A 21,576-nucleotide genomic window follows, 5' to 3' on the forward strand; every position below is an offset into this window, starting at 1 on the left:
AAACCCTTCCCACACTATTGCAATATTCTAAACAATGTTTCTAAACTCTAAACGCTCTAAGAGAGCACAGAATGTCATGATTTTAGCTCTCTGCTTCCTCTCAGCCATGGCTGCTCTTTGCCACGTGCAAGCGGTCTTGGCCACACCCACTTCTCTGCTCTGAAAGAGAACAGCTGATCAGCTGCAGGAGGAAGTTTATCCTGCGGTATGGGCTGCACGAAGGTGCTAAGCAATTTAAAATAATTGATTTTAAATAAAAATTCCATGCCAATTGTGCGGCTCATCCATCAATCAGCCAACTGTGTGTCATGTCCAATCTTGTTTTGAAAAACCGCGACAGAACGAGTCAGTGAAAAACAAACTGTGAAGTAGCGAGGGACTACTGTACACGTAACATAAAAGAGCCAAAGCCTTTCACACGTGGCTGCATCAGTTGGCGTCCAGCTGCTGCTAGTGTGAGGGACATAAACGAATAAAACAGACATTTAATTTTTGACGTGCATCATACGCCATCTGTGTGTTTTTTCCTACACACAACAAACTCTACAATGAGACCAAAAATTCATGAAAAAAAAAGCAAAGAATGTGGCTAAGTTGCTCTAATGCACATCAGTTGCAAGTTGCAACAGAATCATAAGTCAGTGTATTTTGCTGTTTTGATTGGTTAGTTGCCATAAACTTATTTGAAGGAAAGCTGTTTAATGCTACAGTGCAGAGAAAAACATTTTGTTTCTTTTAAGTCAGGGATTTCATGCTCAGGATATTGTCAAGACGCGCCCATAATCACTATTTCCTTGTGCTAGAACAGATGTATTGAATTTCTGCACATTTGCACTAACAACTTGCACATCTTACCCGTGCTGTCCCTGTGGTCCACAGGCCGGAGCAGAGCGCTCGGCTCCTGATACTCTCCCTCGACCTCTCTGTCCAGTTCGCGGTCGTCTGGAAAAGTGTGTATGCGCTGGTAGCGGCTGGAATAGCTGTGCGTGTTGTTGATGACCACGTTGTCCGAGGGGACTGACAGGTGGACCCGGAGCTCGTCGCTGGACAGGCTGCCTTGAGCCTGTGAGTGCAGAGACACCATCCAGATACAAGCAAAGTAAATTAACTAGACGCATGATCAAACTCTGGAGACAGACTTTAATCTTTGAATGATTAGCAGTAAATGTAATATTTCCAGAACACATCCAGATGGAGAGGAGCTGGTTCACAGCAAAAAGACTGACAGTTGTTCCCTCAGCCTTCTGTCACAGATTAAAAACTGCTTTAAGGAGTTGAGCTTCATAAAACAAACAATTTCTTCGTTATTATGAGGTATGCTTTTTGCAAAGAGAGGAAAACTCTGAGTAACTTTCATCTTGTCACACTGACTGCGGGAATTTAGTCCAGACCCACCTTGCCCAGAATCTTTTTCCAGTACTGCCTCCAAAGAATGACCGCGATCACAGCCAGCAGCAACAGGATGATGCCCACCAGGCAGCCAATCAGAATGGCCGTGTTACTGCTGTCATCTTTGGCTACAGGAAGTCCCGCCCTCGGAGTGATGGCAGAAAACTTTCGTCCTAGAAAAACCAGATATAGAACATTTAAAGTAGGTCTGTCGCAAGGCTCTCATCGAGGTGGCAGCTTCTGTTTTTTCCTCCCCTGTTTTTCCTTCTTCCTGCTCTGCTCTCTGTGTGTCTGAAGCGCCTGGGTCTCATCTCCCGAACATAAATTAAGAAGACTACGGATTTGGTATCGTGGGCGTTCAACTCTATTGATAAGATTTTTTCATCAAAGCGACAAGGTCCTGGAGAACCGGCGTGTCCAGCTGAGACTCACGTTGTGGGGTACGTCATGGATTTGTGGGGAGTGTGGCAGATGATGTGTCTCTCAGTCCTGTCTCAGGAGGATGTTGAAGACGTTTATATATTTGGAATTATGATAGCAGGGACTCTGCTTTTTGGCATTGGCGGGGCTCTGTTTTATCGACTTTTGAAGCAGACGGCGGCAGCAGTTTCGGCCATGGTAAAGCTTCCGAGTCAGTGTGAAGGTCTGGTCCACGCTGTGGGAACTTTGAATCGTCTGGTTTACAAGCTTAACCGTAAGGTGGAGGCAATTGAGAATCGCAGGCCACCTGCGGCTTCTGGGACTCGTCAGCGTGGTGGGTTCGACCTTGAAGGAGACTCATAGCATGGATCAGTGGAATGGAATCCCACAATTAGGCTTTTTCAGAACCAGAATGCCCAGATGAACTCAAGGCTGAAGAAAAAAGTAATCTGTCTGCCTGAAGAAAAAGAATCAAGCTTATCTAAATCTGACTCCCGATGGCCTCGGAGACAGGCCGACTATCAATTTCTCCTGGGACATGAGTACCCAAGGACAAAAGCTTCGTGCACTCCGCCCATCTTTTGGACGACTGTACGTACATATTCGCGTTGTACCTCGGTGCAATTCCAATAAAGTTTATTCTGATAAACAATAAATCAATTAATTGCATGATAAATGAAAATTATCAACCTCATTTTCATTTATCGGCTTTATTGTTTCTTCATGTCTCTCTCTTTCTATTGAAGACACTGGATGACAAAAGGCTCAACTCCGGTGCTCTTCAATGACCCCCCCCCCCCCCCCTTATCTTTTCTCTTTAAAATCTGTTTCAACTGTCCTAAATATGATTTTTGGATTGTTAAAAGCAGCTAAGCTGAGAAGCTAACCTACGAGCTAAGCTAACAGGCCGACCTCAGGAAAAATCCTCCATTTTGGCGAGGCTCCAGAATCCATGATTGAAACTCGTGCCTTGGTGTAAAAAGTTGCGAACTTGTTTACTGAGTTTTTTATTAAAAGCTTTGTGTGAAAAATGCTATGCTAAAGAGCTCAAATCACAATGAGCGTCCGCCATGTCACGTCAAGGGGCCTCCCGCCCATTTTTCATAAAGAGACACGCTGCTCGCTGCCTCACTATCCATCCTTCAGTTTAAACAGTCTTATACTACCATCCGGTGGTCAAAAATAGGTACTACATGCAAAACAAATTAACCAACATTTCTTCTAAAATGTGACAATAAGTACTAATTACTGTTAAATTTCAAACAATATTATCATTTATCGCAATAATTTCTGAGACAATCGCCCAGCAAAATTTTGTTACTGTGACAGGCCTAATTTAAAGTGTCAGAGTTCATGCTCGATAATCCAGGTAAAAATCCATTCAGTCAGGTTATATGGACGATTTCTTTTTTTGTTGAGACGTTTCGTCCTTCATCCAAAAGACTTCATCAAAAGTTGAACTTTCTCATTGAACTCTGGTGTTCTAAACCACTTTGGCATGGCTGCCTCAGAGGAGTTGACGGGGGAGAGGGTGGGCCCCAGAAACCATCTTATCACTAGCAAACTGTTATTTTCCCCCACTATGTGAATGTGCTGCTTGTGAGACTCAGTTTGTTTGTGGCTCCTCAGACTGATGAAGTCCTTTGGATGAAGGACGAAACGTCTCGGCAAAAAAAAAAAAAAAGAAACTGTCCAGATGACCTGACTAAACATTGTAACATTTTAAGTGTTTTATACATGCTTGAATTCCTAAAACTAGCTTTTATTTCTAAATCTGATCTTGTGTGTTCCAAGAGAAACAAATAATGCTCTTAGCTTTGAAGGATATCCATTTTAATTACTCAGAAAATGTGGTCTATTCTTTATCTAAATCAGTTTTAAACAATCACACTGTGAAAAAACAATCAAATGGCTGGAGTTTTATGGCTTCATTAAAAAACAGACACAAAAAAAGAAAAAGAAGTCGGTGTGTGGGCTGGAGAAATGTAAGTGGACTCATTAATTTGTTCCTGTACAGAACTTTTTTGTAGCAGCTTAAATGAGAGGAGAAAGTTTGAATCATAGCTCGTTGTAAAAACACTCATCCACAGTTCCTGTCATGATTTATTTATGTGCTTTTAGACTTAAACAGCAAACCTGGCATTCTACAACAGGGCAGTAAAGTAGTCATGTTGTCCATTTTTTTGGCTTTTGATAAAAAAACTACTTTTCTTTTGTTGTTCATGCTAAGTCCTGCTGATGTTTTGTCCAGGATCCAGTTGTTTTGCCTTCAAGCCAACTGGAGAAACTGCAGAAATGTTTGTGCTTCAAAGAGCAGTGGTTTTATTCATGATGTCTTTATCAGAACTCTTTATTCCCTGTAGGGTTTTTTGTGGTTCCACACATCACTTGAATGTTTTCCTGTAGACCTTGTATTCTTTTCCCACCTTTTCAGAAATGCATGTTGTGTTTATAAACGTCATATTTGCACGAAGACTATTTTTAGGCGATCTCGGATCAGTTTTGAAAATTTCCCATCAGGAAACATGTCAGCTTACTGTGAAGTGATGAACACTTAAGTCTTCAAAGCTTTGCAGCCTTCGCTCCTGTGTTCAAATTCTTTGTAATGCTTTATTTATAGTTGTGTTAGTCTTTTTTTTTTGAAGCATTGTTTACACAAATCGCTGTCTCTTGACAAGAGCAGACTTTGTCTGTAACCACACTTTGCTTTTATTTTCAGGGCGGGGCACCTTTACTACCTAAACTTCCTCTGGTTGTTTTAACTTTATGCATCAAACTATTATGATCCAGACTATAAATTACACAAGCACACCAAACAACTTCATACATATCTATGTCTGCTTGTGATCTGCATGCAAACTCGCGTCTGTGTCAAGTGAAAGATACTGAGCACGTGTGATTCTAAACTACTATTCCTATTTCGCAGTTTTTCACTTATCACGGGGCTTCAGGGTACGGATCCCCCGCGATAACGGAGATATGTTGTCACTAAAATGAAGGAGTTTGATTGAGGATGACTAAACTGAGTTAGCTCACCGTGTTATATTAAAGAGGCAGACGTCTGTCACACGTGCTGAAGGTCTACAGAGGCAAGTTCTCCTCCATGCCTCGATGCTCGCATCATTTCTGAAAGCCCACGGTGTGATGAGGGTTGTACCAAAATGTATTTGGGCGCCGCGCGAGTGCGCACAGCCCATTAGTCTGGGTATTTGCGCTGCTTTTGTTCTTGGAGTCAAACAATATTAATAATAAAATACGTTCTACGAATATGTATTTGGTTTTCCCAAGAATGTAACAAAAGTGCATCTTCTTTTCACGTTTATTTGTTTCATTAAAACACCCGTTGTTATCTCAGTAAGCGTGTCAGTTTCATGTGTTTGTAGGTATAAATGTCTGGAGATGTCAGTATGCAGAATTATAACACACAAAAAAGGATTTTGTGATTTGAATGTGCTAAACTGGTTTATATTTGGAACCAGACCACGACATAACAAAAGAGACATAATGCAAAAGAGAGCACATTACACCAGTTTTGGCCTCACTGCACTGGTTACCGGTTCACTTTCGAATCCAGTTCAAAATACTCATGTATGTCTACAAATCACTGAACAGTGTCGCCGCCCCCCCCCCCTCCCCCCTCTGATTTGCTACAACCGTATGTCCCACCACACTCCCTGAGGTCAGCGGACCAGTTGCTCCTCACAGTTCCAGGAACTCGTCTTAAGCGCAGAGGTGACAGGGCCTTCTCTGTAGCAGGACCAAGACTCTGGAACGAGTTACCTCTGCTTGTCAGACAGGCCCCCTCCCTCTCGGTTTTCAAGTCCCGTTTAAAAACTCACTACTATTCAGTAGCTTTCAACACAAGATGATATGTGTTTTGATCCTGTATGCTCCACACTGGTTTGTCGTCATTATCTGCATTGTTTTTTGTCTATATTCTGATTTACCTCATTTTGTATTTTGCTTTGTGTGTTACCTGTTGTTTTGCCTGTACAGCACTTTGGTTGGCCTTGTAGCTGTTTTAAGTGCTTTATAAATGAAGTGGTATGGCAAAGTGGTGTGGTATAACTCTACTGTGATAACTGGAATGCATTTAATCATCATAAATGTAAAATAATGCACTTTATTTTCATTAATTCTGATTATTTGTTGTCTAGTTTGCCTTTTTTTAACCAAATATGCAGTTATTTAATGTTAAGTACTTTTTGTCACAGAAAAGGCTGTAATTTCTCATTTTCAAATATAACAACTCTCAAACTGTGTTATTGCCTTTACAGCATATATCCTTTTTTTTCTTTCGGCACCATGGACGGGAGTAGACTGTAATTTTGATTATCTGTATGTCTTGAAAATTAGGACAATTGACAATAAAGCCGACTTGACTTATATCAAAACAATGATATAGACAACATTCATAGAGGTAGTCAAAATAACTTTAAAAAGTCATTTTTATTTGCCAGACTGACAGACCTCAACCTTAAATGACTATTTCACTCATCTAACCTGCACAATTTTGGGAGTTTGGAGAAAAAAAACAAAGTACCCAGAGATATATAGATAAAAATATTAACATTTTCAATAGAAAATAAAACTACTAAAAGAGAACTTGGCTGAAGTTAAATTCTGGTTTCCACAAAAAGTTAATCCATTCACAGACATAAAAAAGCAAAAATGTATTTAAAAAGGTCCAACACTGCACAGTATAACAGTCAGACGTCTCACAACAGAACCACACAACATAAACACACATTTATCTCATAACTCTTCAGTCCAAACAAAATACCAACGGATTTAAAGCTGGTATTTTCTATATTTGTCAAATGTGATTTTCCACGGTTTACAATAACAGTAATAAAAACACAAAGCTAAAAGCTGAGAGCAACACCAAAGGTCTATTGTTCCAACTAGTCAGAGATCCCTTTAAATTCTCAAGTTTCCCAAAGAGTTTAGTCAGCAGCACAAGGTCTTCATTCAGTGTTGATATTTAGCCCCATGCTGGCAGCAGCTAATGCACCGAGCCTGCGAACATTAGCTCCCTCAGAGGATTCACGGGGGTCACACAGACACAGTTTCACCAGCCTGACTCAACATCTGACAGGGATTGTCTGTTTGCGAGCGCCATTAGTATGCCGCGGACCTCCGAGCTTCTCATAACCTGCTGCTTTGGGAACAGTTTGTCAGTGCGGTTTGGCTTTTTAGAGCTTTGTATTCAAGTATTAATAAGAATTATTCAGCTCCCCCCACCATTTTCAAGGTCAACTGTAGCATGTTGTTTGCATGAGGACTGTTTGGTGTAAACTGTTAAAAAGTTTCCATCTAGTCCATTAAAAATTGTTACGCGCACACATAAAAACAAGATATAAACACCTGCACTCATGCATCCTGATGTTTTTATGTTCGCGTCAGAACAGACAACAATTCCTCCATTTGTCTTCCTGTCATTTAAGCACCACACTGGCAATAAATAACCCCAGACAAAACCATCTAACCACATCCAGTCACACGCACAAAGCAGCATACATGCCACAGCAAACCATTTCCTGCCCTTTTTTAATTTTAAAAACCCGTTATTGTTTCTCTGTGTATAGACACAGCTCGTCTGCAAAACATGCATTTTGTGAGACCGCAAGAAGCCCCGATGATATTCAGCGTAAATGTAATTTATTATAGCTCTGTTAGAGTTCTTTCCTCAAGCTGTTTATCTTCGAACTCTGGGGACACAAGCCAGCGCCAAATCCTGTCCCTCTAATCTGTGCTCCGTCAAACTGCAAACTGTCTGCGGAGCACGGGGACAGGTTTAAGATGCTGGAGAAGGGCCAACGCTGAGGGAGTTTGCGCTTTTATTTTTTTTAATTTTCGTTTGTCGATCTCTCACCTGTCAGTGTCCAGTTACCAGTGGTGTCCATCATGAAGGTGGCAGGAGGGGATTCTGGAGGAGCGAGGGATGGACAAAGGAGGGATGTGAGAAGAATGGTGATGAAGAATAAAAGGAGGAGGTGGTGGAGGAAATATAGAAGGATTCTGGTTCGGATGGATTTTCATTTATCCAAACAAAAAAAAAAATCTAAACATTTATGCAAATTGTTTAAAATCTGGATTGTGATTAAAAAATTATTTTATTTTTTTTTACACCAGATTTCTTTAAGTCCAGTGATAATTGTATGATTTTGGCATTGATCTAGGGCCAGTAAAATAAAGAAAACCGAGCCTTTTAAAATTTTGCTTCTAATAGCAAAACTTCAGACACATGGACACAGTCACCATCCTGTCATGATTAACATCAATACAAATAAATTTAAAAGATGGGCATAAAGATGAGGTGAAATAATAACAAAAATGGGAAAACTAAAAAAAAGGAATAAATGATAAGAGTAGGAAACATGACATCAAATCGATTGGCGTGAGGAAGAGGAGGATCAAGAAGAAGAGTGGATGAGCAGAACTCACCAGAAGGTGTGGAGGTGGTGCTGGAGGAGCTGCGGCTCGATGTGGAAACAGAAGCGGTGACATTTACGGGAGGAAAGGACGTGGAGTCAGGAAACTTCGGAGGATTGTGAAGAAATGAGTCGATGTTTGTGGAGTCCTCTTCAAACGGCTCTGGATAAAGAAAAATGAAAATCACAAAGGAGAAAATGAAGACAGCTTTGTGGGAAAGAATCCTGGTTTTGTACTTTTTGGTCTTTTTTATGTGACATAAAACAGTTGGTTCATCTTCAGCGGCGACGAACTGTGATTGTGGTCCCAGCTGGTTGTGTTTTCAGACAAAAACAATCCATTTCACAAAACTTAATGATGGTTTTGAGGCATCCTTAATGCCCACTAACCTTTGTCAGGTGAAAAGCTGACATTTATTCTCCTACATCTCTGCTGTAGCTCATCCAGGACTAAATTAACTTTGAATTTAACTGTCAATAATGGTGTACCACAAGGCTCAGTCTTAGGTCCCCACCCTCTTCACAATCTACATAAATAATGTAGGTCAGATTATTCCTAATGCATCCCTACATCTCTATGCTGATGACACAGTTGTCTATTGCCGAGCTAAAACAATTGCTAAGGGTTTCCAGCTTTTACAGTCTACGCTCGACATTATCCAGTTAGATTTGTTCTGTCTCAAACTGGTGCTAAATGCTGATAAAACCAAAGACGTGTTGCGCTCCCAAGACATCATTACCTGCAGTGTCCAATCAGTGCGAACCGAATTTGGCAAAAGGGCCTTCTCTTACCCTGCTCCTGTATCCTGGAACACCTTGCAAAACGATCTGAAACTCTCAACCTCTCTAAGGAATTTTAAACTACTGTTAAGTTCAATGCAAAAACCACTGCAGGCGTGTTCCTGTTTTTAGTATCTTACACCGTTTTATAATGTAGTATGTTTTTTTAAATTTTGTTTTACATCACTTCTTTTGAATACTTTTCATTTTATATGCTTTCATATGTTTATTGTTGTGTGAACCTCATTTATGGTTTTTGTCTAAAACAGCTCTTGCAAATGAGTCCTCGTGACTCAGTGAGACTAACCTGTATAAATAAAGGTTGAATGAATGAATGCTGATCCAGGAGGAGGCTAAAGACAGGATTTTGATTTCTTAGGACTGAAAAATCTTCACATGGATCATTTTATTTGAATAAATGGAAGATACGATGTACATTAATGCCTGTTTTGATGATTTTAGCCTACTGTTCCTTTACACACAAGAAAACAAGTCAACACTGGAGCTAAAAATCCTGTTTGAAGTGTGAGAGTCCATTTATACCGAAATATTTGGCAGCTTGAATAGTAAAGTCTCCAGTTCAGTTTGTTTTGCATCAGTATTCAGAGCATGTGTGTCATTTAATATCTGCATGAAACAAATCAACAAACCAGACGTGTCAGACCACTGTTGGGTCACCTGAGTTTGTGTGATTGTTTGTTACCGATTTAATTCTTATCACACTGCAACCGACACAGAAGACAGTTTAATTAGTTGGGTATCTCAGCTGTGGTGTAGATAAGTCAGTGAGGTTCAACAAAACAGTCAATCTAAATTTCCAGACATTTTATCGCGAAAAACTTAGTTTAAGATTTGAAGGATGTCAATTAAACTTTAGATCTACAGCCAAACTTTAACAAATATCAAAATCAAAATCCTTGAGTGAAAAGTGAAGTTTATATTTTACTTTTATCAGATTTTGCCAAAATGTTTCCAAAGTTATACAAAAATGTCATTGAATAAAATGCAAAATCTAAGAAATCCAATCTTTTTCTCCTCTTTCTCAAACCGCTGTGTCCATGAAATTTGAGTCTTTTTAGTTTGGTGTGCAGTAAGTTTCAGACGAAAACTTATTTCTGACCAGCCACATCAGCATGAAGCTCTTTAGATTCCCTTGATTGTGTCTTTTCCACAATACAAACCAACCTTTAAAGACTTTCACCGAGTTATTTCCCAGCACAACTGGTCAGAGGAGCCTTAACTCTTTTATGACTGAAATTTTTCATGAACATTGCAAACTGTTCAACTTGTAATGGTCAGATTGCCTTTTTGGCTTTGAGACTCGTTCTTGTTTTAATAACATTTTTGATGCTCTGAGACACTTTCTCTCAGTGCAATTGTAAAAAGAAACAACATGACAAGTTATTTTTATGTACCGCTTAATTTAGGTCATTAAAATAAAATTTAACACATTTTAAGTTTTAAATTTTATCCTAAATCATCAGAAATGTGGTAAAAAATTATGTTTGGAAGTATACACTTCATAAACCTTCGACATTTTACAATAAAACCATAAAACAAAGTAGCTAAGGTGTATGTAAGATAAGCGTACCCTCCATATAGAAGTAAAACGTCCTGACTAACCTTCAGAGAAGCAACGCTCCGAGATATAAAAACTTATTTCAATTCAGTTCCCTACCAGAGAGGAAGAATATCTCGCTGATGAGCAGCCAGCGGTCTGCAAAGTAGAATTTGCAGCGGAGGATTTGAGCCAATCGACCAGCCAGCGGGAGGGAGATGGGTCGTGAAGAGGGGTCCTTTAGATCCTCCAAGGGTACGGGCAAGGTGAGGACAGGAGAGGACCAGGGCTGCAGGAGGCCAGGCTTAAAGAGACACTCCACTTTGCTGAAGACTCGCACACCCTGTGTGTGGCGGTTGTTACTGTGCACCTATGAGGAGGAGATAAAAGTGAGACCAAAAGAAAAGATACGGATCAAAAAGGAACGAGATACAATTAAAAAAAAAATCTACTACCTGCGCATGTGAATCAGCTCAAAGACGTGAGAAACTCAGATGTTTAATATTCATTGTGGGTGAAGCGGCAGGGGAAGATTAAATTATCACAAAATTAATGACACTTTTTTTGGTCTGTTAAGCTACAATTGCATTGGCAGATACTGAACAGAACTGCAAATGAAAGAGAGAAGAGGATGGACAAAACAAAAAGAGACAAAAAAAAAAAAAACCCAGACAAGATTCGGTTTATATATCTAATTTTCTCAAGAGAAAAACCCATAAAGGCTGATCTTCTTTACGAGCATCGCTGCGGCAGAGAGAATAAAGAGGAGTTAAAAATGTAGAAGGTGGCTAAATGAGCTAGTGAGAAGGAAAAAGATTTAAGTGGCATAAACATAAATTAATAAATAAACAGTAGGTTTGTATTTTCTTCTGAAATAGAGAAGTTGGTGCAGAGGCTGATCTGACAGGCTGGATGTTAACCTCACACAGTGCAGGAGCAGCCAATCTAATCAAATCCGCACGGTATTAATGTAGCACGGCCAGATGCCCCAGATGCTCGGTTGATGTGTAAGCTTGTGTTTGTGCAGAGACAAACTTCAGTGTGCGAGTGCTGCAGGGTGATTACAGGGGTGCAAAAAGTCAACAAAACCAAATAAATTCACTACTTCTTTTGGAAGTTATGGCTGCAAAAATCTTCACTTACCAGAATGACTCTGCATTCTTTACACTTTGCATGTTTCGTCATAAAATCTAACCCTCGTTGAATATTCTCTGTGATCGTTTGTTTTGGTTTCACACAACGCTGACAAAAACGTTCCACAAAAAGTCCCAGCGGACAGAATTGGAGCTTGACACAAAGCAGATCAGAGTGTGTCAAGGCTGTCAAAAGGTTAAAGTGCAGATCTCCCTTTGGGACAACGATTAGGTACAGGTTAAGGAACTTTGTCCTGCAGAGACTAGTCAAAACTAGGATCCGGTTCAGGTTCCCACTCGTATTTATTTGACCTGTGTGTCGGACATATCCGCTCTGCCAGGCAAGCATAACAGTATATGTCAGCTGAGGTTAGTGTGGGAAACTCACCAGGGAAAAGGCAGGAAAAGCAAAGTCAGTCTTGAAAAAACAATAGAAAGATTGCTGGAAGAGACTTTAAACGGCAGCTGACGTGAACTGGAGTAAAAAAATAAAGACCTGGCATTCTTTGAAGGAATGCATATCACCCTCTGCCTTTCATGCCAGAGTTTTAAAACAAGAAGGGATGGAGTAATAGCCATTTTAGTCTAGCCTTGCAAATTATATACAGTAGTTTTACACTACTTTGTAGTTCGACTTTTGCGGACTCGCTCTATCGCTGTTTTTCAAAGTAAGATTGGACACGGCACACAATTGGCTGATTGATGGATGAGCTGAACAATCGGCATGGAATTTTTTATTTAAAATAAATTATTTTAAATTATTTAGCACCTGCTACACCTCTGTGCAGCCTACAGCTGCAGGAGAAGCTTCCTCCTGCAGCATGTCAGGATCTACGATCTGCAGCGGAGAAGTGGGCGTGGTCGAGAGCACTGGCAGATGGAAGAGAGCAGCCGGTGGCAGAGAGCGGAGATCATGACTCTTTTAGAGCATTTAGAGTTTAGAAAATTGTTAGGGACATTGCAAGAGTGTGGGAAAGTTTTAAAATGCCTTAATATAATAATAATAATAATAATAATAATAATAATAATAATAATAATAATAATAATAATAATAATAAACTACTACTTACTACTACAGTAAATACTAAAATAAACTACTACTTACTACTTTTATAAGACTGAGCTGAATACAGCACCTCTGACTGAGGAAGTCTTTCGGATGAAAGACGAAACGTTTCTACATTTTTTTTTTTTGTTTGTTTCGCTTTGTTTTGTTTTTTGAATGTCCAGAGGACCGGATTTAACTTCCTTAGATTTTTCTACCTGGATTAATGAGCATGCATCAGGATACTACTTACTACTACTACCACCACTTGTGTACATAATTTCGTTCCATCTCATGTACCACATGAGAAAGAAGAAATTAAAAGTGACAAAAGCAGCCAAAATGTTTTAAATTTCTTGAAAGACCTTTAAAATATTAGTTGTTTTCTTCATAAGACAGATTGTAAATTTAGGCTTCAATACGCAGCGGGCGCTTCGCCCAAACAGACATTCCAACCCAGGTCCAACGACACGACACAGTTATGATTCAAACTGGGTTGCTTCACATCATCATCCCCTCCGTTGCTCCACAAACTAACCCCAAAAGCCACACAGACGCACAAACAGACTGTGATGCAACTTGGTGGTTTCCACAGAGACTAGCACCGTCCCGGCACAAACTATGAAGCCTCCAAACTAATTAAAACTGCTGCAGAGTTGTTCCAGTCAATAAGTCCAACTGAGCTGAACCCACAGAACAATGCAGCTGGAATACAGCCAAAGTTAAAGGAGGGTCATCAGGGGCAAGAGGAATCTAAAGTCTCAGCTAATCAACCTTAGCAAACAAAAATGGCTCTAACTCGGCCTGTTCTACAGATATTGACCCAAAATTTGGTGCGGAAGTAGTTGAGAGTCATCCCCAACACACACTTCAAGCACTAACAGACTGCATAATATTATTGATCGATATATTGGCATCAACTGTCAGAGTTTATGCTGTCTATTTATTAGGCAAGTACCTCATGAAATGCTGGACACATTTTAATGAAACTTGGTCAACTTCATTCAAGGAGACATTCACATTTCAAAAACTGCCTTTTAAAATTAGATACTTAGATAATCCAACATTTGTTTAACATCAAAGAAGAACTTTCGAATGTGTTGATATGAGCATTAGCATTAATTATTCTGCTAACATCATAAATGTTTCAATAAGATTTTTCATCTGAAACGTCAGTAAAAAAAATTAACAGGTGACCATGGGTGTCTGATTGTGGCAGAAGAAAAATTGTGGAGCATCCATGGTGGCAACGTCACATACATCCAGGTAACGGGTCCCATGGATAAAAATTTGTCTGGTCGGTGTTTTGGGAGCTGCAACATTCTTCAACTTGATCAGGGTTCACATCACTTGAAGATTTTGTTTTCAAATGAGTTTATTTAAATATGAAACCAAAAGTGGAAATTTACAAAAGTTTTAGTCCATATTTGGTTCAGTTTTAGTCTGGACTTAAGTTCAACCCAAAAGAGCTCTAAGTGAATATCAATACAAGATCAGAATAAAATTCTATTTCACATTTTTTATAAACTTGTGAATATCCTGCACTCATAAATAATTTAATATATTTTTATGTTTTTTATTTAATCTGATTCATAATCAAAAAGAGATCTAACATAGTTTTAATACAAAATAAAGACAAAAACAACTTTAAGCTAAAGGAGTGCATCAAAGTTCATGCTCAATAATCCAGGTAAAAAATCCAACAAAGTTAAGTCAGGTCCTCTGGACGCTTTCTTTTTGTTGAAACATTTCATCCTTGATCCTACAGTGATTTTTTTTTTTAGCTAAATCCATTTTTAATTTGTAACTAAGACAGTAAAATTAGATTTATTAAACACGCTTTTGTCCTGTTGCTGGGAGTGACGGTATGCCGTAAGGTCAAAAACTGGCAGGTGGCAACAACCAAGTTTGAACACCAGCTTTAGAAATCATGGCAGCACCTGCACCACCTGCTCCACTGTGCAGACGCCGATCCAGGTGATTCTTCTTACAGACAATGCAACTCAAACCCTCAACTAATAATTCGCTCTGAAGCTGGTTACGAGTTCAGCGTATGTTTCTATGGCGAGCTAGCCGGGCTCAAATAGAAGCTCCTTCATGAGACCAAAACGTTTGAGTTTCAGCTAAGCTACTTTGTGGTACAACTCTCATAATGGCAACTGCTCCATTTTTCCTGTTTTAGCTATTTTTACCTGCATGTTGTTGAAGAGTCTTGGTTTCTCAAAATGGAACTCGATATCAACGCTGCCTTGTCCGAGGGCTTCCCGACTCCAACCTATGTAGTCGTACCCGGGCCATACCCTCAGCTCCTTCGTTTCTATAAAGTCATCTCCTCCCAGGACGCCATCACAAAGCTGACCCAGGCCTCCAAACTGCATCCTGCACACAGATTAATGTTTGCATTAACACATGAAATAACTCTGCAAGCGCCTTAACGTGCTGGTGAATAAAAAAAGCTCTTTCTCACACAGTCGGAACATTTTTGCACAAAAACGCACACCATGTACACAAACACACCTCAGCAGGCACAAAACAACACATTGGGGTCAACAAATAGGCCCCCGCATGGACATCTGCTGGAAACACGTCTGGATTACATCAAAAGTGCCTGCTCACGCGTTAGCAAAACATTTCAGCCCCATTAACCGCACAGCCTGTAAAAGTGTGGACGCCCCACCAGCCCACACCCCACCCCAAATTCCTGGTTTACCCCTCATTTGCTCGCTGCCAAACATTATGGTGAGGAAACACGCCTCAAATCCCAGAGCAGCTAAGAAAAATAACGTCATTCTCTTTCGATTAGGAGGACAAAGAAAAACAACAACAAAAAATTCTACTTTGAAGCAAAACTCTGGCTGAGAACGCATCTCGAGTTTAGTGGATGTGATGAGAAATGTGGACATTTCACCTCAATTTTTCAACTGACAAATTATTTTCCAGTCTTTACCGAGATCGTATCTGCCACAGAAGAGCTCTACACAACAACAAAGTGACGTCTCCATGAAAGCTCCCATCAAAGTAGAATCTATGGCAATCAGAGATGAGATGCCTTCTCATGCATCAAGACGAAATGGAAAAAGATGCAGCTGAATATCTTACCCTTGTTCTATGGTTCCATCGTAGGTGGAGTCGTTTAGATAGACCTGCATGCCCAGCAAGTTCATGACGTGACCCACTGGAGCTGTGTACGCTTTCAAGCCATCTGGGGAAATAAATAAATAAATAAGTCAGGTATTTTACGAGGTTACTAAAAGAAAGCAGCTTTTGTGAACTACCATTTCAATTTTTAATTTTTTTTCTTTTTTATTGTGAGCGAAGGAAGCGCTTTAGGAAAATGTATGCTACATTTTCAGCATGTGTCAATGCTTCTGCTTTGGCTGCCATCATCAAATTTGGTAACAAATCCTCAAAAATGATTAAGTTATTGGACTGACATTAGAAGACAATAAATGCTGAATATTGTAGTGATACACGTGAGGTACGTGTCACTTGTTGTATGACAAATATATGAATTATATATGCATACAATATTCACGAGTTCTTCATTTTTCTGACTGTAAATGCCGTGCATTGAATTTAACAGAAATGTGAACGAGAGACGTTATTTATCTTTGACCCATCAAATGAATGGAATCATTTATTTTCAAAATCAAAGTTTAACATCAAACATTTACATTAATTTGGCAAAATATGAAAATAATAACAGACAGTTTCACAGAAAATGAACTTCAAATCACTCGGCGGTGATTTGAGGACTTTGCTTAAGATATTTCTAAAATATCTGTACTGATTTATGAGAGAGAGGTGGGTTTTAGAGTGAAAGGAGATTATCTTACAGAGAACTGTGTGAGGGAAGTTTAATCTGTTTAACCAGAAATTGCACGCTTCGTCAGATCCTCAGCCCGTCCACGGTACACTTGAGTCGAAGAGGAAATCTTTACCTGGTTTGACGATAGATCAGCTCAGTAAGAGTCCTTCAGACTGTTTCAGCGCCTCCGTTCAGAACAGCTAGAAATCCTCGGAGAGTCGTGCGTGGTTAGTTCAAAACAGAATTATAATCCCAAACGTCCCTGGTTCTTCATAACTCCAAACTCTTCATAACCGGCTGCACTCTCAATCTGCTCATTCTGTTGGACTATCGGACCTGTTGTCAGCTCCCAATCCAACATCTCTCAGAACTCTCAATCTAACTTGAACTGGGGAGTTGCCACATTTTATTTGGGTCGACTTCCTGTTCAATTTAGAGCTTTCTGATTCGTGGAAGGACCAGAAAGAGGAGTGGTTTTTGACGTAAGGTGTTTATCAACAGTCGAGGTCAGAGAATGAAACTTGTTTAACATACAGAAAAGATTATTGCAGAAGCAGCAGACTTTTTGGAGTCTCACACTTTGTAATCTTCTGAAAAAGTTTAAACATGACATTTCTTCTTCAGTAAACATTTTAGTTGACCGAAGACCAACCTTTCACATACTTACGACAGCTTGCTCATTTCAGACAGAAAATCAAGAAAGGCATATTCAGGTGATTTCTTCTCTGAATGAGGAACAAAAATCATTACTTACTGTTTATGTAAAATAAAAATTAGTAGTTCTTTTCAACCTGTAAAGCATTGAGTGAACTAACACAATTTGATTATCAAAACATTTGTAAGACAGTAATGATTATAAAGAATTGTCTTTTCTGCTTGATTAATTCAAGAAAGAAAGTTCATCAGATGGTTCAGACTTATTCAGATCAATGAAAATAACAGTCTCTGTCCATCTGGTAGATTTGAGGTTATCTGGTTCACTACAATATCAAACACAGATCATCTGCTTCTTTTTCCACCAGGAGAGGATGAATGTGTGTAAAACTTTGAGTTTGTTTCATATTTTCTGGCCTGAAGTTGAACTGAGCAGCGTCTCCTCAGAGACCACAATGAATCTTTTTTTTTTTTTAAACGGAGATGCTCTCCCTGAAGACATAGAACAGGAACTTGATTTTCCAGTCCCTGACAGTTGTGATTTACAGAGAGCCCCGTGCTGTCTGAGGGAGGAGGATGGGGCAGAAGAATCAGTCATAAATACTCGGTGTTGAGCTTCAGGAAATATTGAGACCAACACTATTTTTCAGGCTGTGGCTTCTTTCATCAGGGCAAACCCCTCAGAGGCTGTAAAAGCATGCTCTTGTAATCATTACCATCTGATAGAAAATTAAATCTAGGAAGAGAGCAGACTCCGTCTCTTACCATACGAGTGGTAATCAAACTTATCTAGATGAAGACGGCATGCCTCAGAATAAACGGACCAGACGATGAAAGCAGAGAGCATCTTTAGTCTCTGTCACCCCCTCACCCCGACACACTCACATATTTACCATTCCACACACAGCCGTAGAGCTCCACCCGGAGGCAAACACTCATCACCCGGTCAGCCAGCGGGTAGAAGCGGACCATACGAGCCACAATGGGGGGGCCGAGGTCTTTCAGCACAACATCATAGGTGTTCTCATTACCTGACACCACCTAGAGAGGGGGAGAGGCACAAATACTCAATTACTACATCACTCTGCAGGTTCTGTTTTTGGCAACTCTCTTTCTCGTTACCTGTGGGGTTTATTAAATTTCGCCTGACGGCTCAGAATTATTTTTTTTATTTTTTATTCCAACCATCTTCAGTTTCTATAAACCTAAACAGAGTTTGCCATTAGAATTTATGTTTAGTTCAGTAAAAAGTGAAAAGTGAGGCTGATTTTAGAGTGAGAGTTAGATTACAATTATTCACAGTAACTATTGTAGGCATGTGATTACAATGAAGATGAATGAATGAAATACTCTGTAGTCAATATTGTGTAATGCCTTAACCTTCATATCACTAGGAACGCTTATTACAATACTGTATAGTTAAAGCAATAGTTTGTATGTTTAGAAATGGGTTCCATGGAAAGGGTATGAACAATTAATATCTTACTTGCTGTAGATAGCTCCTTGAACAAACTCATTTAGGAGGAAAAATGGTTTGATTTTGTTTGGATGGACAAGCTAACAGTTAGTCCAAGCAGGGAATGCTGCCAATTTAAAACAACTCCAAAATTAAAGATTTCATAGCAGTTCAAGCTAAAGCTATTTTACAACTGATTACTACACTATTACATTGTTATTCCAGCAGAAATATTAAGATTCACCTGCTGGAAGTGCCCAAGGCTGCACTGGAAGTGCTACAGCTAGCTGCTGCCGCTGCTATTACGTATGCAAATAACCACAGAATACTATGTAAATAACTAATGCCAGACTTAACTCGTTAATCGTTTTTAACTCGTCAATCTGGTCAAAATTAAACCTTTTTCTTCAAACTGTGGTGGTTTAAAGAGCAGGAAAGATAATTATTCACTATCCACAGAACCCTAACAAAAGAGTTTTAACTCCTCTTTATAAGGCTTTCTATACATTTTTTAGGTTCAGTATTAGTTTCTCATTTACAAATTAACATAAACTAGTTTTTTACATTTATATTGCACTTTTTATATGCTGTGGTTTTCTATTCCCACTTATACAGCAATAAGTGTGTCAGATTGGAGACACGTGGCCACTGCAGCACAATATATAAAAAATGCTCACAAATCTTGGCATTGATTAAATATTTAAAGTAATGTCTGAAGGTGGTGGACAAAGTGTCTGATGTCTTCCTTGGACTTAAGTTGTTGGAAGTCTAAATTCCCCACATTATCTTGTAACATGGAAATTAAACAGAGCAGGACTTATCGCTAAAGAAAACATTGAACATGTGCCAAATGCATAAAGTGCAGATTTGCAGTAAATCTTCTAAGCATTGTTCAGCAGGAAGTGAAGACTCGTGCCAGAGCAGAAACATCGTTGGACAATGTTGAGCTTGCACAAATCCCATGTACGGTATTTCAAAAAGACAGATACAGGATTTATAAAACAGCAGACTGATTAATGCATTTATACTCAACAGGCCAAGGACATTGATCAGTTTCTATTGATACTTCAGAGTCTACCCCGAGACTTCTTTTGACATTTACTTATCTGCACTGAGCTGCAGTTCTGCTATAAGTAAGAGGAGGAGGTAGGAAAAGTCCTGCTGCCTGACCTCTTGGCCCCAGCGATCCTTCCAGGTGATCCATTTCTTTCCATCTCTGGAGTAACGGAGTCGATAACTGCGAGCAAACTCTTGACCGAGACCTTCGGCATGGCGACCTTGGGTTCCAACCAGAGCCAGGAAATGGAGTTTATGCAGATCAACCTACAGGAAACACATCATCGCACGTCACACACTAAAAGAAAGAGATTTGTACTTGGATACAGGAAAAACTTCCCGTAAGCTGTAAGGTTTGCATTTTATATTGTTTATGTTCTGGTTATGAGGTGACTGATGTCTAAGAAGAGGCAGCTGTTAGCTCAGCACCAAAATAAAAAACAGGTGAAAACAGCTGGCCTAGATATTCCAAGACCCATATTTTTTAATCTGCCCACCTCACCAACGTGACTGGCTGAATGGCATCGGGACAAGAAACAGCAGTTTCTCATTTGCGAATGACTCGTGTTACATTGCATCAGCCAGAGAAACGCTTCGCCCTGCAGTGTTTGGTCATTTTAGTGGTAGTTAAATGTTGTTTTGGCAGCTAAATGTGTCACTTCTGGACTTTGTTAAACTGGTTGTTTAACCTCTTTTCCTTTTTGTACAAAGCTTTTAAGTTTGGTTCTCTGATGAATATATTATAACCTCAAAACTGGAAATATTTTTCTCTGTGCATTTAATCTTTACAGCACAACAAAGAAACGGTCACATGGAAATGTTGAAATATTCTGCACTTTTTACCAAATCTTACTTCGGAGCGAGAGCTGAGGAAGCATGAATGATTAGTTGATCAGCACCAATGCAAGGATTAACGTAGTCTTTTTATCACATAGCGACATGTTGGCCTCTTGTGATTTGAGAGGAAAACCTTACCTAATGACAAAAACATCTGAATCTTTGCACTAGAAAGAAAATTTTCCAGTTCTACGAAGCAAAACCATCACATAACTGTAAAAATTACAGACAGCAACAACAGAGTTGGATTTCTAAAAACTCAAAGCAAAAATTAAAATAAAAATAGCTCCAAGTTGCATTATATTTTCAGTTAGGACATCAAAAAATCTGCATAAAATTGAAAAGATACAGTAGTGCTAAAATGGTCTTTAATCTAGACTCAGAGCTCTAACCAAAATCTCTCCAATGCCATGCTTTCAGTGATGTGTGGGGGGTTAAAATTTTATTCTGTTATACTTTAACAAGTGCTTGATAGTTGTAAAAGAAGACCTGACAATCAGTAATTGTTATTCTTTGCACAGAGGACACAGAAGTTGCAGTGACTGCAAATAAGAGTAAACAGTGCAACTGACCTGAAGGTACTCTGATCCACTGGGAAAGACGGGTCCTGCTGGACACCACGCTCCATCTCCCTCTCCAGTGCTCAGCCTGAGACAGAGACACGTCTTGATGTGAATTAAAGAAAATACACATTTTAAAACAAAAACACCACAGTTTAACACACACATAAAAAAGACTAGATCAAAATCTTTAAGGCGCGCACAAGTATAAGTGAGAACTGAATATGAACTCTCCCACCCGCCCCATGGATAATCCTGGATTCTGTTGCAGTTAAAGATTTGCATTTCTGTAAAGCAATGCATTTGACAGAAAGAAGCAAAAAGACAGAAACTTGGAGAGAGGAAGATTTGACAACTGCTAGAAATTACAAGAAACACACAGCTGATGAAGAGATCAGAGTAAAAACGACCAACTTCATCATATTCTTCAAACCTCACAACAAGTT

General features: G+C 39.5%; 1 protein-coding gene across 1 annotated transcript in view; it reads right to left on the reverse strand.

Moving 5' to 3' along the window:
• Positions 1-21,576, reverse strand: part of ddr1 (discoidin domain receptor tyrosine kinase 1) — a 50,732-nt gene that overhangs the window by 12,867 nt on the left and 16,289 nt on the right. Inside the window, exons 3-12 of the mRNA XM_037676195.1 lie at positions 21,143-21,218; positions 19,848-20,000; positions 18,115-18,262; positions 15,859-15,961; positions 14,952-15,138; positions 10,702-10,951; positions 8,257-8,406; positions 7,685-7,738; positions 1,396-1,562; positions 856-1,063 (exon numbers count right to left, since the gene is read on the reverse strand). Of these exons, the coding sequence (XP_037532123.1) occupies positions 856-1,063; positions 1,396-1,562; positions 7,685-7,738; positions 8,257-8,406; positions 10,702-10,951; positions 14,952-15,138; positions 15,859-15,961; positions 18,115-18,262; positions 19,848-20,000; positions 21,143-21,218 (1,496 nt within the window). The remainder of the gene's footprint in view (positions 1-855; positions 1,064-1,395; positions 1,563-7,684; positions 7,739-8,256; positions 8,407-10,701; positions 10,952-14,951; positions 15,139-15,858; positions 15,962-18,114; positions 18,263-19,847; positions 20,001-21,142; positions 21,219-21,576) is intronic.

Source organism: Nematolebias whitei, chromosome 5 (genome assembly GCF_014905685.2).
Source record: "Nematolebias whitei isolate Nwh7 chromosome 5, NemWhi1, whole genome shotgun sequence".
NCBI classification, from domain to species: domain Eukaryota; kingdom Metazoa; phylum Chordata; class Actinopteri; order Cyprinodontiformes; family Rivulidae; genus Nematolebias; species Nematolebias whitei.